General features: G+C 46.5%; 1 protein-coding gene across 1 annotated transcript in view; it reads right to left on the reverse strand.

Moving 5' to 3' along the window:
* Positions 1-6813: 6813 nt before the first annotated feature.
* WNK1 (WNK lysine deficient protein kinase 1) overlaps positions 6814-14746 on the reverse strand; it is a 515889-nt gene continuing 507956 nt past the window's right edge. Inside the window, 1 exon segment of the mRNA XM_030214920.1 lies at positions 6814-9976. Within this exon segment, the coding sequence (XP_030070780.1) occupies positions 9659-9976 (318 nt within the window). The 3' untranslated portion in view covers positions 6814-9658.

The following is a 14746-nucleotide window of genomic DNA, read 5'->3' on the forward strand; positions in this document are numbered from 1 at the left end:
CCTGACACAGGGGGCGAGATCCGGTGCCCCCCTGCTTGTTGACATAGTACATGGCAACCTGGTTGTCTGTCTGAATTTGGATAATTTGGTGGGACAGCCGATCTCTGAAAGCCTTCAGAGCGTTCCAGATCGCTCGCAACTCCAGAAGATTGATCTGTAGATCGCGTTCTTGGAGGGACCAACCTCCTTGGGTGTGAAGCCCATCGACATGAGCTCCCCATCCCAGGAGAGACGCATCCGTGGTCAGCACTTTTTGTGGCTGAGGAATTTGGAAGGGACGTCCCAGAGTCAAATTGGAGCAAATCGTCCACCAATACAGGGATTTGAGAAAACTCGTGGACAAGTGGATCACGTCCTCTAGACCCCCAGCGGCCTGATACCACTGGGAGGCTAGGGTCCATTGAGCAGATCTCATGTGGAGGCGGGCCATGGGAGTCACATGAACTGTGGAGGCCATATGGCCCAGCAATCTCAACATCTGCCGAGCTGTGATCTGCTGGGACGCACGCACCCGCGAGACGAGGGACAACAAGTTGTTGGCTCTCGCCTCTGGAAGATAGGCGCGAGCTGTCCGAGAATCCAGCAGGGCTCCTATGAATTCGAGTTTCTGCACTGGGAGAAGATGGGACTTTGGGTAATTTATCACAAACCCCAGTAGCTCCAGGAGGCGAATAGTCATCTGCATGGACTGCAGGGCTCCTGCCTCGGATGTGTTCTTCACCAGCCAATCGTCGAGATATGGGAACACGTGCACCCCCAGCCTGCGAAGTGCCGCTGCTACCACAGCTAGGCACTTTGTGAACACCCTGGGCGCAGAGGCGAGCCCAAAGGGTAGCACACAGTACTGGAAGTGGCGTGTGCCCAACTGAAATCGCAGATACTGTCTGTGAGCTGGCAGTATCGGGATGTGTGTGTAGGCATCCTTCAAGTCCAGAGAGCATAGCCAATCGTTTTGCTGAATCATGGGGAGAAGGGTGCCCAGGGAAAGCATCCTGAACTTTTCTTTTACGAGATATTTGTTCAGGGCCCTTAGGTCTAGGATGGGACGCATCCCCCCTGTTTTCTTTTCCACAAGGAAGTACCTGGAATAGAATCCCAGCCCTTCTTGCCCGGATGGCACGGGCTCGACCGCATTGGCGCTGAGAAGGGCGGAGAGTTCCTCTGCAAGTACCTGCCTGTGCTGGAAGCTGTAAGACTGAGCTCCCGGTTGACAATTTGGAGGTTTTGAGGCCAAATTGAGGGTGTATCCCTGCCGGACTATTTGGAGAACCCACTGATCGGAGGTTATGAGAGGCCACCTTTGGTGAAAAGCTTTCAACCTCCCCCCGACCGGCAGGTCGCCCGGCACTGACACTTGGATGTCGGCTATGCTCTGCTGGAGCCAGTCAAAAACTCGCCCCTTGCTTTTGCTGGGGAGCCGCGGGGCCTTGCTGAGGCGCACGCTGCTGACGAGAGCGAGCGCGCTGGGGCTTAGCCTGGGCCGTAGGCTGTCGGGAAGGAGGATTGTACCTACGCTTACCAGAAGCATAGGGACCAGTCTTCCTTCCCCCGAAAAATCGTCTACTTGTAGAGGTAGAGGCTGAAGGCTGCCGGCGGGAGAACTTGTCGAATGCGGTGTCCCGCTGGTGGAGAGACTCTATCACCTGCTCGACTTTTTCCCCAAAAATGTTGTCCGCACGGCAAGGCGAGTCCGCAATCCGCTGCTGGAGTCTATTCTCCAGGTCGGCGGCACGCAGCCATGAGAGCCTGCGCATCACCACACCTTGAGCAGCGGCCCTGGACGCAACATCAAAAGTGTCATAAACTCCTCTGGCCAGGAATTTTCTGCACGCCTTCAGCTGCCTGACCACCTCCTGAAAAGGCTTGGCTTGCTCAGGGGGAAGAGCATCAACCAAGCCCGCCAACTGCCGCACATTGTTCCGCATGTGTATGCTCGTGTAGAGCTGGTAAGACTGGATCTTGGCCACGAGCATAGAAGAATGGTAGGCCTTCCTCCCAAAGGAGTCTAAGGTTCTAGGGTCTTTGCCCGGGGGCACCGAAGCATGCTCCCTAGAACTCTTAGCCTTCTTTAGGGCCAGATCCACAACTCCAGAGTCATGAGGCAACTGACTGCGCATCAGCTCTGGGTCCCCATGGATCCGGTACTGGGACTCAATCTTCTTGGGAATGTGGGGATTACTTAGTGGCTTGGTCCAGTTCGCAAGCAATGTCTTTTTTAGGACATGGTGCAAGGGAACAGTGGACGCTTCCTTAGGTGGAGAAGGATAGTCCAGGAGCTCAAACATTTCAGCCCTGGGCTCGTCCTCCACAACCACCGGGAAGGGGATGGCCATAGACATCTCCCGGACAAAGGAAGCAAAAGACAGACTCTCGGGAGGAGAAAGCTGTCTCTCAGGAGAGGGAGTGGGATCAGAAGGAAGACCCTCAGACTCCTCGTCAGAGAAATATCTGGGGTCCTCCTCTTCCTCCCACGAGGCCTCACCCTCGGTGTCAGACACAAGTTCACGAACCTGCGTCTGCAACCTCGCCCTACTCGACTCGGTGGAACCCCGTCCACGGTGGGGGCGTCGAGAGGTAGACTCCCTCGCCCGCATCGGCGAAGCTCCCTCCGCCGACGTCCCTCTGGCCGCTGTCGGCACCGCACGCGGTACCGACGTCGGGGACCTCAACCCGGGCGATGGGCCAGCCGGCGCCACGCTCGACGGTACCGGAGGCGCAAGCACCGCCGGTACCGGAGGGGTAGGGCGCAACAGCTCTCCCAGGATCTCTGGGAGAACGGCCCGGAGGCTCTCGTTTAGAGCGGCTGCAGAGAAAGGCTGAGAGGTCGATGCAGGCGTCGACGTCAGAACCTGTTCCGGGCGAGGAGGCTGTTCCGGGCTGTCCAGAGTGGAGCGCATCGACACCTCCTGAACAGAGGGTGAGCGGTCCTCTCGGTGCCGATGCCTGCTGGGTGCCGAATCCCTCGGCGACCCAGAGCTCTCGGTGCCGACATGGGGAGGAGACCGGTGTCGATGCTTCTTCGACTTCTTCCGAAGCATGTCACCGGAGCTCCCCGGCACCGACGAGGACGTAGAATCCATCCGTCGCTTCCTCGGGGCCGAGACCGAAGAGGGTCGATCCCGGGGGGGCTGTACCGCAGGAGCCCTCAGGGTAGGAGGAGACCCACCCGAAGGCTCACCGCCACCAGCAGGGGAATGGACAGCCCTCACCTGCACTCCTGACGATGCACCTCCGTCCGACGACATCAGCAGACGAAGTCTCGGTACCACCGACGTCGATGCAGAGGTTCGATGCCTCGATGCAGTCGATGAAGCGGCAGCCAAGGAAGATGGTCCGGACGCTGACGACGTCGATGCACTCGATGCCTCCGGTGCCGATGCCGACGAAGAGCCCGAGAACAAAACGTTCCACTGGGCTAATCTCGCTACCTGAGTCCGCCTTTGTAACAGGGAACACAGACTGCAGTTCTTAGGGCGGTGCTGGGCCCCTAGACACTGAAGACACGCAGAGTGCCTATCAGTGAGCGAGATTACCCGGGCGCACTGGGTGCACTTCTTGAAGCCGCTGGAAGGCTTCGATGTCATGGGCGGAAAAATCACGCCGGCGAAATCAAAAGCCGAAATGGCGAAAATTGAAGCACCAAAATTTAGAGGGAGAAAAATCTCGACCGAGGCCAAAAGAGGCCTACCCCGACAACGAAAGAAAACTTACGGGGCAAAAACTGAGAAATACGGGAAGGACAGAAAACCCGAAAGGGTCTTCCGGAACACTACCGGAGCGCTTCCCGAACTTTTTCAAGGAAAAAACAGCAAAAAACACGTCGAAAAGGATGCGCGAGGTCGACTCTCTGGGGCACGAACGGCGTAACACGACCGTACCGAGCGCGGACGAAAGAAGACTGGCCGGCTCGAGCCGGTTTCGGGCGGGAAGACGGCCGCGCATGGGCGCGCGAGGACTAGCAAAGGCCTTTGCTAGTAAACTTTCCGATGGAGGGGGCTGCCGAGGACGTCAACCCATCAGTGAGAACAAGCAGCCTGCTTGTCCTCGGAGAAAGCACTTTATCTGGCTTCAAAGTTAACCTTACCAAGTCTAAATTCCTGAAAGCCTCAACACTGAAGTTATGCAGGCTTTATCTCAAGAATTCCCCTTTAGGAAAGCAAAACCTCCGGTACAGTATCTGGATATCCAAATTGGAAAGGGGATTTACCCAACTATATGACCTTTATCTACCACTGTTCAGGGCTCTAAAGATCTGGCTAGCTGGGACAGGCTATCATTGACTTGGTCTGGGTATATAGCAGTGATAAAAAAGGTGGGTCTTTCTAGATTCCTGTATGCCTACCAGACTCTCACAATACCTATAACCAGATTGGGTGCTGAGAGCATTGACTAAAAGTTCATTCCTTTATTTGGAGGCAGAGGCCTCCTAGGGTTTTTCCCCTGTCTCCTCAGCTTGAAACCTTGGGGTCATCTTTGACTCTTCTCTCTCCTTCTCTACTCATATCCAGCAGATTGCCAAGACCTGTCGTTTCTTTCTTTACAACATCCGTAAAATCCGCCCCTTTCTTTCCGAGCACTCTACCAAAACCCTCATCCACACCCTTGTCACCTCTCGTTTGGACTACTGCAATCTGCTTCTTGCTGGCCTCCCACTTAGTCACCTCTCCCCTCTCCAGTCGGTTCAAAACTCTGCTGCCCGTCTCGTCTTCCGCCAGGGTCGCTTTACTCATACTACCCCTCTCCTCAAGTCGCTTCACTGGCTCCCCATCCGTTTTCGCATCCTGTTCAAACTTCTTCTACTAACCTATAAATGTACTCACTCTGCTGCTCCCCAGTATCTCTCCACACTCGTCCTCCCGTACACCCCTTCCCGTGCACTCTGTTCCATGGAGAAATCCTTCTTATCTGTTCCCTTCTCCACTACTGCCAACTCCAGACTTCGCTCCTTCTGTCTCGCTGCACCCTACGCCTGGAATAGACTTCCTGAGCCCCTACGTCTTGCCCCATCCTTGACCATCTTTAAATCAAGATTGAAAGCCCACCTCTTTAACGTTGCTTTTGACTTGTAACCACTCACCCCACCTACCCTCCTCTTTCCTCTACACATTGATTTGCTTGCTTTATTTTTGTCTATTAGATTGTAAGCTCTTTGAGCAGAGACTTTCTTCTATGTTTGTGCAGCGCTGCGTACGCTTTGTAGCGCTATAGAAATGCTAAATAGTAGTAGTAGTTTTTCAAAGGGTCCTTATTCACTGCTAAGATGTCTGGGGGTATCGAATTTTAACAGCTATTATGCTGCTACTTAACTATGAGCATTAGTGCAGTGTAGCAGATTTCCCTCCCCCCTGAAATAGTAGATTCATACAGTGCAAAACTATGTGCTCACAACTGTGGTTGGACTATCTTCCTTGGTACAATATAGGAGGGCAGTAAGCTAAGAATGGGCTCTCTTCCTGTACCAAGCTTACTTACAAGACGGCTGCAGTTCAGTAAGCTATTAATAATAACTAAGTAGCTCATGGCCGACCCCCCCTCCCCAAATAGGTGTGTTACTGAGGCAATATCCTGGATTGCCTAAGAAAGGGGTAACTGGATGGGCTAATAGAGGCCTTATTAGGATTGGTCAGCTTACGCCGGCTCTACAATGAAATCTTTTCAAATCTTGCTAGAGAAGCTTCAGTTTGCCTGATCGGACATTTATATTTATTTTCAAATAAGATATTGTGTAACATCTACCTCACTCCAGGAGGCTGTCCTAGCTAAGGTTACTCCATTTAAAATGATTATGAAGGCAGGGACAGGGCAAAAGGGATTATTGGCTAAAATATATAGGTCCTTCTTACCAGTCCCTGATTCAAAGTTGAAGCATCAGGTTCTTGGGAGAAAGATTTGGGATTTTCCCTGAAGTTAGAAGAATGGAAACAAAATTTTGTTTAGGTGTTATCTTACACCTCAGAGGCTTCGTACTATGTGTATCCCACTAGTGAGAAATGCTGGTGAGGCTGTGGGAGCCTTTTTACATACTTGGTGGTCCTGTCCTTTGGTTCAATCCTTTTGGTTATGATGTGTCTCTTTAATTAAGGATATTAGTGGAGTAATTCTCCCATACAATCCCAAAATATATCTGCTCTAGATCCCACCTAGGGAATTATCTGAAGGTCTCCTGAAAGTGTTTTGGTTACAGTAGTACAAGCAGAGTTTATTTATTTATTGCATTTGTATCCCACATTTTCCCACCTTTTTGCGGGCTCAGTGTGGCTGACTACTAGAAGACTCCCCCCGAACTCCAGGTTCTGACACACTAAGCGATTCTTGGATGTTTACACACTAAATCATCTTACTGCTAGTAAACATAATGGAGTGGCCTCCTTTGAAAGAAGTTGAGAACCTTTCCTTCTTTGGTCTAAAGCCCATCAAACCAGAAATCACTAAATGATCGATTCTTAAAGAAGTATGGATAATGCTCTTCTGATATATTGTACTGCTGTGTCTCTTGGCTCTAATTGGTTAAAAGCCATATGCCTACAATGCATGTAATATTCCTATCATGTCTATTGCTTACTGTATTTAGCATTAAGATATTTACTGGCCATGTCACCTGCACTTCTCTGCGGCGGAGGGGAAGCCGACCTTTATGCACTGTCAATACTGACATGTACTCTGTTTTCTAGGTACTACTAAACACATGTTTGTATAACATTGGTAGAACTTAAAATATAAAATAATATGTATAAAAAGTGTCTGAAGGACAGTGGCTTAATTTTGCTATGGAAAAGATAGTAGTAAATACAAGACAAAATTGAAAGCCACAAATCCAATGAAATCACTTTTGGTTTATTTTACTGACTTCATTTCATCATCTACAAAGTAACAAAATGCAGCAAAAGCACAATCTTACAGGAAGCTTGACACCAAGATTTAGTGCAAACATGGAACTCACGGCTGCAGAGAACCCCCAGGTTTTAGTTATTTATTATAGATTTTTTTTTTACAGTGTACAATGTTAAATAATGTAAAGAAAACATTTCGTAATTCAGAAACAGATTGTGTGAAAAAGATATGCAAAGTAATAACAAAATAATTTAACAGTTCAGTAGCATTTATTATTTTTCCTCGGCTTATTTTGTTTCATTTTGTTTTTTTTTCCACAGGAGGGACATAAATGAAAAAAACAAGTTTGCGCACAATTGATTTTCTTCTTTAATGAAAACAGTCAAACTTACTAAATGAAAAAAAAAAAAAAAAAAATTAAATAAATAACCTTCGGCTGCATTTGGTTGACCATTTGCTCTGCCTTAAAAACTTGATGTCCTTTAGGTTTTAATATCTCCATAAAACAGAGCTATTTACCTGACCAAAATGTAGAGAAATAAAAAAAAATATATCAAATAAGCAATACTTTGCATTTCATTGCTCTAAAAGTAGCGTGTAGGTTTCGAGCACTCTGTAACTAACTCCCTCCCTCTTCCAATGTCATCTTTGACACTTTGTCAACAGGAATCCCTTTACTTATCTCCACAAACATAAATGCTAGACTCCTGTAACTCCTTCAGAGCCCGTTTCAGAGTTATCAAGTATTAAAAAAAAAAAAAAAGAAAAAAAGTACAGAAAACAAAGGAAACTGCACTGGAGAAATCAACTGCATCCTTTCTGCTTCTGTTCTCTATAATGATGGAGCCTGCACACTCAAATGGCACCACCCAAACAAAACAGCCTGTGCAGCTCCAAATAGGGCACTGCTGTAAACCTGAAAACCAGGGTGAACTTCTACTAAAGCCACTGGCAAGGCTGACATACCTAAGGACAAAAATGGCAGCTCAGGGACTAACTGATCAACTCTTGAGATGTTACCTACCGCATATCCCTAAGTGAGCTGGCACAGTTCCTACTGTTCTCTTGGGCTTCACCCTTCCTATGACTCCTTAAGCCCATCTCCTCACAGGAATATCCAGGAGTCAGAGTGTTTGCAGCTTAATGCAGCACTCCATAGTAATACTGGTTACAGGAATTGTTTAAAATTGTTTATTTTACAGGGAATCTGTATGCTTTCAAATGCAAAAGGAAAATAATGAAAAGGGCAAAGTAGAGATGAAAAAGGCAGCACTATGACTTTCAAATTCCTTAGATATGGAACTCAGTCATACAAAAAGTCCTTGCAAAGCAAACAAAAAAAAAAGGGGGGGGGGAGGAAAAAAAAAGGAAAACTGGCCCCAGCACATATCCAAATAATCAATCTTCCCCCACTCACCACTTTCCTCACCTCTGTGCAACTTCACAGCTTTAAAAAAGCCATAAAACTTAACCCTGTTCACAGAATGCCTCCCATTCCACTGATAATTCTCTGCTTATGTTCCTACCCTCAGATGAAAAATCTAGGCAAGGGAGTTTGTCCTTTTGTTATTCTAAAGGAAAGAATGTGAGAATACTCCTACAGAACTAATCACTCCCCCACCCTCAGATACTTTCTTGGTGTTTAGCACATTCATGCCATGAGAGCGATAAAATATCTTCCAACCACCAGCACTTCAGGTCAGTGCAATTGGATATCCTGGAACCCAAACCTCTGCTCTTTCAGACTGCAGCTTTCTTTCACAATGCAATTCGACACCTGCGGACACATCCTCTTCCCTTTCTCAAAGTCTAGTTACTGTTAGACAAAGTACAGAACATCCAAAGAATACACAACCTTCAACTACCCCAGCAACTGAGCTAGAATACTTAAACATTCCTTAAACTTTCCAGCTGCTCCTCTTTAGTCTGCTAGGAAGGAGATGCTAATCGCAGAAGCAATAAATTCCAAGGCACTAAAATATCCAGCAAGCATACTGGGAGAACAGACAAATATTCAAGTACATTACTTTATACAATTTTACATTCACATTTATTTATCTAATACAATGAAAATACAAAGGAAAAATAGTTAAAGTGTCTCCAATAAGTAGATATAGCTAGCTTTTTAAAAACTTTTTGTAACCCCTATTTTCCACTTTTTTAGTCTTTACTACTGTTGTCCAACAACATTTTTATATCACAGTGTTTCCACATCAAAACTGATGGCAAGTACATGTTCTCTGGGAACTTATTATTTTTTAAACAATTTAAATTGCTTTAATGCTGTAGTCAAAGCTGTTAATATTTCTTTTCTTAAAGCATTAATGACCTATACTTCAAGCACTGGGCCACATTACCTGTGTGTCCTCACCACTTAGGCTGCAGAAACAATGCTTTTAACCATCTGGAAAACAGAGCAATGGGCAGCTCTTCCTGACCTGCAATGGTTAGTTCAGAGAAAGGTTAGGAAGAGATGGGAAGAGTGTGCTGTAATGAAGATACAGCCTCATGCCTGAGCCACCCACTATCAACATGGATGTGAAAATGTTTCATTAGCTCATTTTTGTCCCCAGCAAAAGCACATCAATAGCTCTACCATTTTCATGTCTCCCCTTTCTTCTGTTCTCCAAGCGCTATATGGTGGAGGAGGGAGTGAATCTTGCTCCTGAGGGCTGACAAATGGTTAAAAAAAGGGATAAGATTCCTCCACCTCAGGCAGATATAACCAGTTTAATGCAGCACTAATAGTACAAGGTTTCCTTTCTCCCTCCTAGTGCCCTGTTCCATGTCCTACCCAGTGCTGCCACTGGGCTTTTTTTTTTTTTTTTTAGGTGGTCCGCAGATTAGAGCCTGGGGGATTACTTATAGACTTCTGCAAATTGCTGATGTTGAAATTCTGCAAGGATGAGGCAACAACAGGTGGGAACTGACCAAGAGTCTGTTGTGGTGGGCCACTGGTTCCACTCCACTGTGCTGTGAATGGTGCTCCAGGATAGCCATACTGCTGTGGTGGGCAAATGCCCATTGTGTAATGGCCTAAAGAGGTAGCCGATGCTGCAGGGATAGAGGTGGGGCCTCCGAGATTTGGAGGCATTGATATGCACAGCTGGCCTGGGAGAGAAAATTTTCTTGCCATGCCTGGGCCCTGTACAACAGAGAAAAGAAAGTCTTAGAGGATTATAAGAGAGACATACAGTATGTACACTGGCTGCTGTCAGTACACTTCCAATTGCATAAATGGATTACAGGAGACACATACAATGCAGTCCATTTAAAAGTGATGATCTGTCGGTGGATGCATTAAACAGTAGGGGTGTCCAATTATTCCAGCTGGAGAGCGTACAAGTATTTAGATCAACTCATTTTCTGACTTCACAATAAGTAGTAAGCTTTATTCCATGACAACTGTTCATGCTTGATCCCAGTTGACTCCTAGAGCAGTGAATTCACTCAGATCCTACCTCTGGTTTTAGTTATCACTTTTAGGAGGTAGAATGCCTTACAGTGGTGTTCCTAGGGGGGCTGACACTGGGGGCGGATCGCCGATGCGCCCCCCGGGTGCAGCGCCCCCCCCACCGGCAACCCCCCCCCCGATCTCCCGGCGAAAGACCCCCCCCCAGGGTGCGCGCCGCTGGGGGGGGGGGGGGGGGTCCGCGCACTTGCCGGCTCTTCGTTTTCAAGCTCCCTCTGCCCCGGAACAGGAAGTAACCTGTTCTGGGGCAAAGGGAGCATGAAAACGAAGAGCCAACAGGCGCGCGGGCACCCCCCCAGCAGCGTGCACCCGGGGTGGACAGCCCCCACTTGGTACGCCACTGATGCCTTACCATATTGCACAATGGCAGCCTGAATTTGTGATACCAAAAATGAATGCAAGCTCAGGTGTCTCTTTTTCTTTATATATAAATATTGATATCTGTGTAAAAAAGAAACAGCATCTGAGCTTGCATTCATTTTTGGTATCACAAATTCAAACTGCCGTTGTGTGATATGATATAAAGCATACCACACAAAGACCACGCTCAATAAAAATATTGATTAATGCAGAATTTCATTATCAGGGCAGTGTCTACAATCTGACTCAGCCAAATCTTGGTCAGGACAAAAGAAACTCACTTCCCACTGGCTTAAAAGGTTTCTTATAAAATTAAAGGTAACGTGGCTACTTTGGCAGGCTATAATATAATATTTAGCAAAGTTACTCATCTGTAACAGATGTTCTACATAGACAGTAGGATTACTCAGATAAATAGCCATACTGGGTCAGAACAATGGTCCAAGATCCTGTTTCCTACAGTGGCCAATCCAGGTTACAAATCCCTGGCAGAAACCCAAATAGTAGCAACATTCCATGCAAGTAGTTGCTTCCCCATGTTGGACTCAATACACTATGGACTTTTCCTCTAGGAACTTGTTCAAACCTTTTTTAAATGCAGATATGCTGTTACTACAACCTCCGGCAATGAGTTCCAGAGCTTAACTATTGAGTGAGTGATCCAGGTCACAAGTACCTGGCAAGATCCCAAAAAAGTACAATCCATTTTATGCTGCTTATCCTAGAAATAAGCAGTGGATTTTCCCCAAGTCCATTTTAATAATGGTCTATGGACTTTTCCTTTAGTAAGCCATCCAAACCTTTTTTAAACCCCCACTAAGCTAACTGCTTTTAATACATTCTTTGGCAATGAATTCCAGAGTTTAATTACACTGAGTGAAGAAAACTTTTCTCCGATTCGTTTTAAATGTATTACTTTGTAGCTTCATTGCGTGCCCCCTAGTCCTAGTATTTTTGGAAAAAGTAAACAAGCGATTCACATCTACCCGTTTCACTCCACTCATTATTTTATAGACCTCAATCATTATCTCCCCTCACCCGTATAACTGTCTTCTCTGAGCACCCCTTTTACCCCTCGGTCCAACCGATTCTTTTGCCGGCTTCTTGCTTTTAATATACCTATTTTTTTTTTTTTTTACTATGCTTAAGATGATAATTAAACATCCATATTACTAGGAGCCAACTTTTCAAAATTATTGGGGGTGCTAGGCCCAGTGGAAATAAGCCTTCTCTGGACACAATTTCTCAATTCCCATTTGAAGCAAACTCACTATGAATATAGTAATAAAACTGGTAGGTTACTGGCCATGAAGCTGAGATGGGCGAGGGCTGATCGACATATCCTGTGGGTGACGGATGACAGTGGCCATTTTTTTACATAATCCTCACAGATTAGGGAACGCTTTCAACACTTTTATGAAGCCCTGTACAAAACAGATCAAGCTACTGACACGCAGGGGATAGATGCTTACTTGCACGCTAAACAACTCCCTACCCTTTCCACTACCCAAATTGAGCTTCTGGATGCCCCTGTTACAGTTCAGGAGGTTTTGTCTGTGATTAAAAATCTACCCACAGGCAAATCTCCTGGACTGGATGGTTTTACTAACGAATTTTACAGGGCTTTTGGGGCTGACTTGATGCCTTACTTGGCTTTGATCTTAAATTTGGTCTGAGAGAGCAACTCCCTGCTCCCATCTGTGATGGAGATGTGGGTGTCTGTTATACCGAAGCTTGACAATGTGCATCTTACCGCCCTATTTCTATTCTTAATTCTGATGTTAAGATTTTAGCAAAATTCTTGGCTAACCATCTGGCAGAGGTTCTCCCAGACTTGGTGAATCCTGATTAAGTTGGTTTTATAGCTATATGCCAGGCTATGGACAATGTGTGTCATACTGTTGACTCGATTTATCTCGGCGTGAAGGACTCTCTCTATATCTCCTGAGAACCCTGTCTGAGAAAGCTTTTGACAGGGTTCATTGGGCATTTCTTGATAAGGCTCTGTCTAGATATGGGCTCAGACAGGTGCTTCATCTCTGGATTCACGCTTTCTATGCTTTGACAAAAGCATGTGTCTGTATTAACAAGGGTAATTCGACACCATTTCTCTTACCCGAGGGACATGTCAGAGATGCCCCCTTTCCCCGCTGTTATTTGCTTTGTTTATTGAGCCTTTGGCGGTGGCAATTAGGGCCAATCTGGATATTGCTGGGGTGAAGTGTGGAGGTGCTGAATTTAAAGTTGCACTTTTTGCAGATGATGTTTTACTATCAATCACTCGTCAAATTTAAGTCAGGAACTAAGGGTGTTCTCGGTGGTATAAACTTAATCCCTCTAAATCTGAGGGGTTGGCTACAGGCTTTCCATCAGCTCTTGTGGAGACTTTACAGACCTCTTTCCCCTTCAAATGGGTGACCAAATCCATTTGCTACCTTGGTGTTAACTTGCCAAAAAATGTTGACAATCTTTTTCAGGTCAACTACCCAACTCTTCTTTGTGAGGTCACTTGGGATTTGGATAGGTGGGCCCCGCTGGAACTCTCTCGGTTTGGCCAGATAGTCACCCTTAAGATGAACGTTCTCCCTTGTTTCTTGTATCTTTTCCAGGTGTTGCCGTTACATCTCCCTAGATCATTGTTGAATGGGATACAAGATCGACTGATAAACTCCCTTGGGCCTTTCTTTACAAGGCTAAGTGGGGTAGAGGTTTTGCGGTTCCGAACCTACTATGGTACTACAGAGTAGCTCAGGCCCGAGCACCTATTGAATGGTTTCATGAATCCCCTTCTACGTGATGGATTATTCTTGAACAGCATATGTTAGGGGCACATCTTCTGAAGCATCTTATTTGGTTGCCTCGCAAGTATTGCTTTTGCCGCCGGACCTGTGCCCTTCGATTCTCTCTATCCTTCACTATTGGGAATCCCTGTTTGTTAGTGCTAGAGCTATTTTATCGTGTCATACACCCATTGCTGGAAACCCTTTGTTCCCTCCAGGAGTTGGTGGGGGAGTTTTTTCTCGCTGGGCACGTTTGGGACTGCACACCTGGGGTCAGCTTTTTCAGGATGAAGACTGTATATCTTTTGAAGCTTTAGCAACCATGTATCAGCTCTCGCCCTCTGACCAATATGCTTATGTTCAGTTGAAACACTTTTTGGCCAGCCCCACTATTCGATCTTGTATAGTGAGAAATGATTCCTACTTGGAAGATCTGTGTGAAGATTCAAAAAGGACTAAAGGCCTCATTATTTGCCTATATCTACACTTGAGTAAATAAGTCCCCTTGTATCATCTTCATAGGATTAATTGGGAGTGGGATTTGGGAGTAGTTATATCTCCTGATTGGATTATGGAAAAAGCTTTGCTGAAGTCATCTACTGCTGTGTCCATTAAGGAAAATGCGATTTTGATGTTTTATCACTGGTATCTTTCCCCAGTTAGACTGAACCAAATGTTTTCGGGTGCTTTGCCTTATTGTTGGCGTGGCTGCCTAGAGAAGGGTACTATGGGTCACCTCTGGTGGACCTGCCCTAAGGCATGAGCTTACTAGAAGGCGGTTCAGGACTGCCTGCAAGATTGGCTGGGCTGTGATGTTCAAAGGCACCCGTGGTATTTTTGTTTGGTAAAAGGCCGCAGGGGCTCACCCATAGCCTGTCAAGCTTGGTCCACTATGCTTGTCAAGCTGCTCGCTTTAACTTGGCTAGGCACTGGATGCATGTGTCAGTACCTCCATTGGTGTGGTGAATTTCCAAACTATGGTAAGTCTGCGATACGGAACGTTGACTCCGACTAAGACAAGCTCAAACAAGGTGGGAGGAAATTTGGGCTCCATTTTTACGGGTTTCCTCTTTGTAAATGAACTTTGCTTTGCATATTGTTTTGAGGAGGCAAAGGGGGGGCTAGGGGAAATAGTATATACTAAAAAAAAAAATGAAATTCTGTTTTTTTTTTTTTTGGGGGGGGGGGGGGGTCTTCTATTCTGATGAGTGCCAGTTGTTGTTGACCCTGCATTGTCTTCATCCACGGGGTGGGGTGGGTAATATCTTCCAAAGGTCTACTGCATAGTTTTATGGTTTGATCC

Source organism: Microcaecilia unicolor, chromosome 9 (assembly GCF_901765095.1).
Source record: "Microcaecilia unicolor chromosome 9, aMicUni1.1, whole genome shotgun sequence".
Lineage (NCBI taxonomy): Eukaryota > Metazoa > Chordata > Amphibia > Gymnophiona > Siphonopidae > Microcaecilia > Microcaecilia unicolor.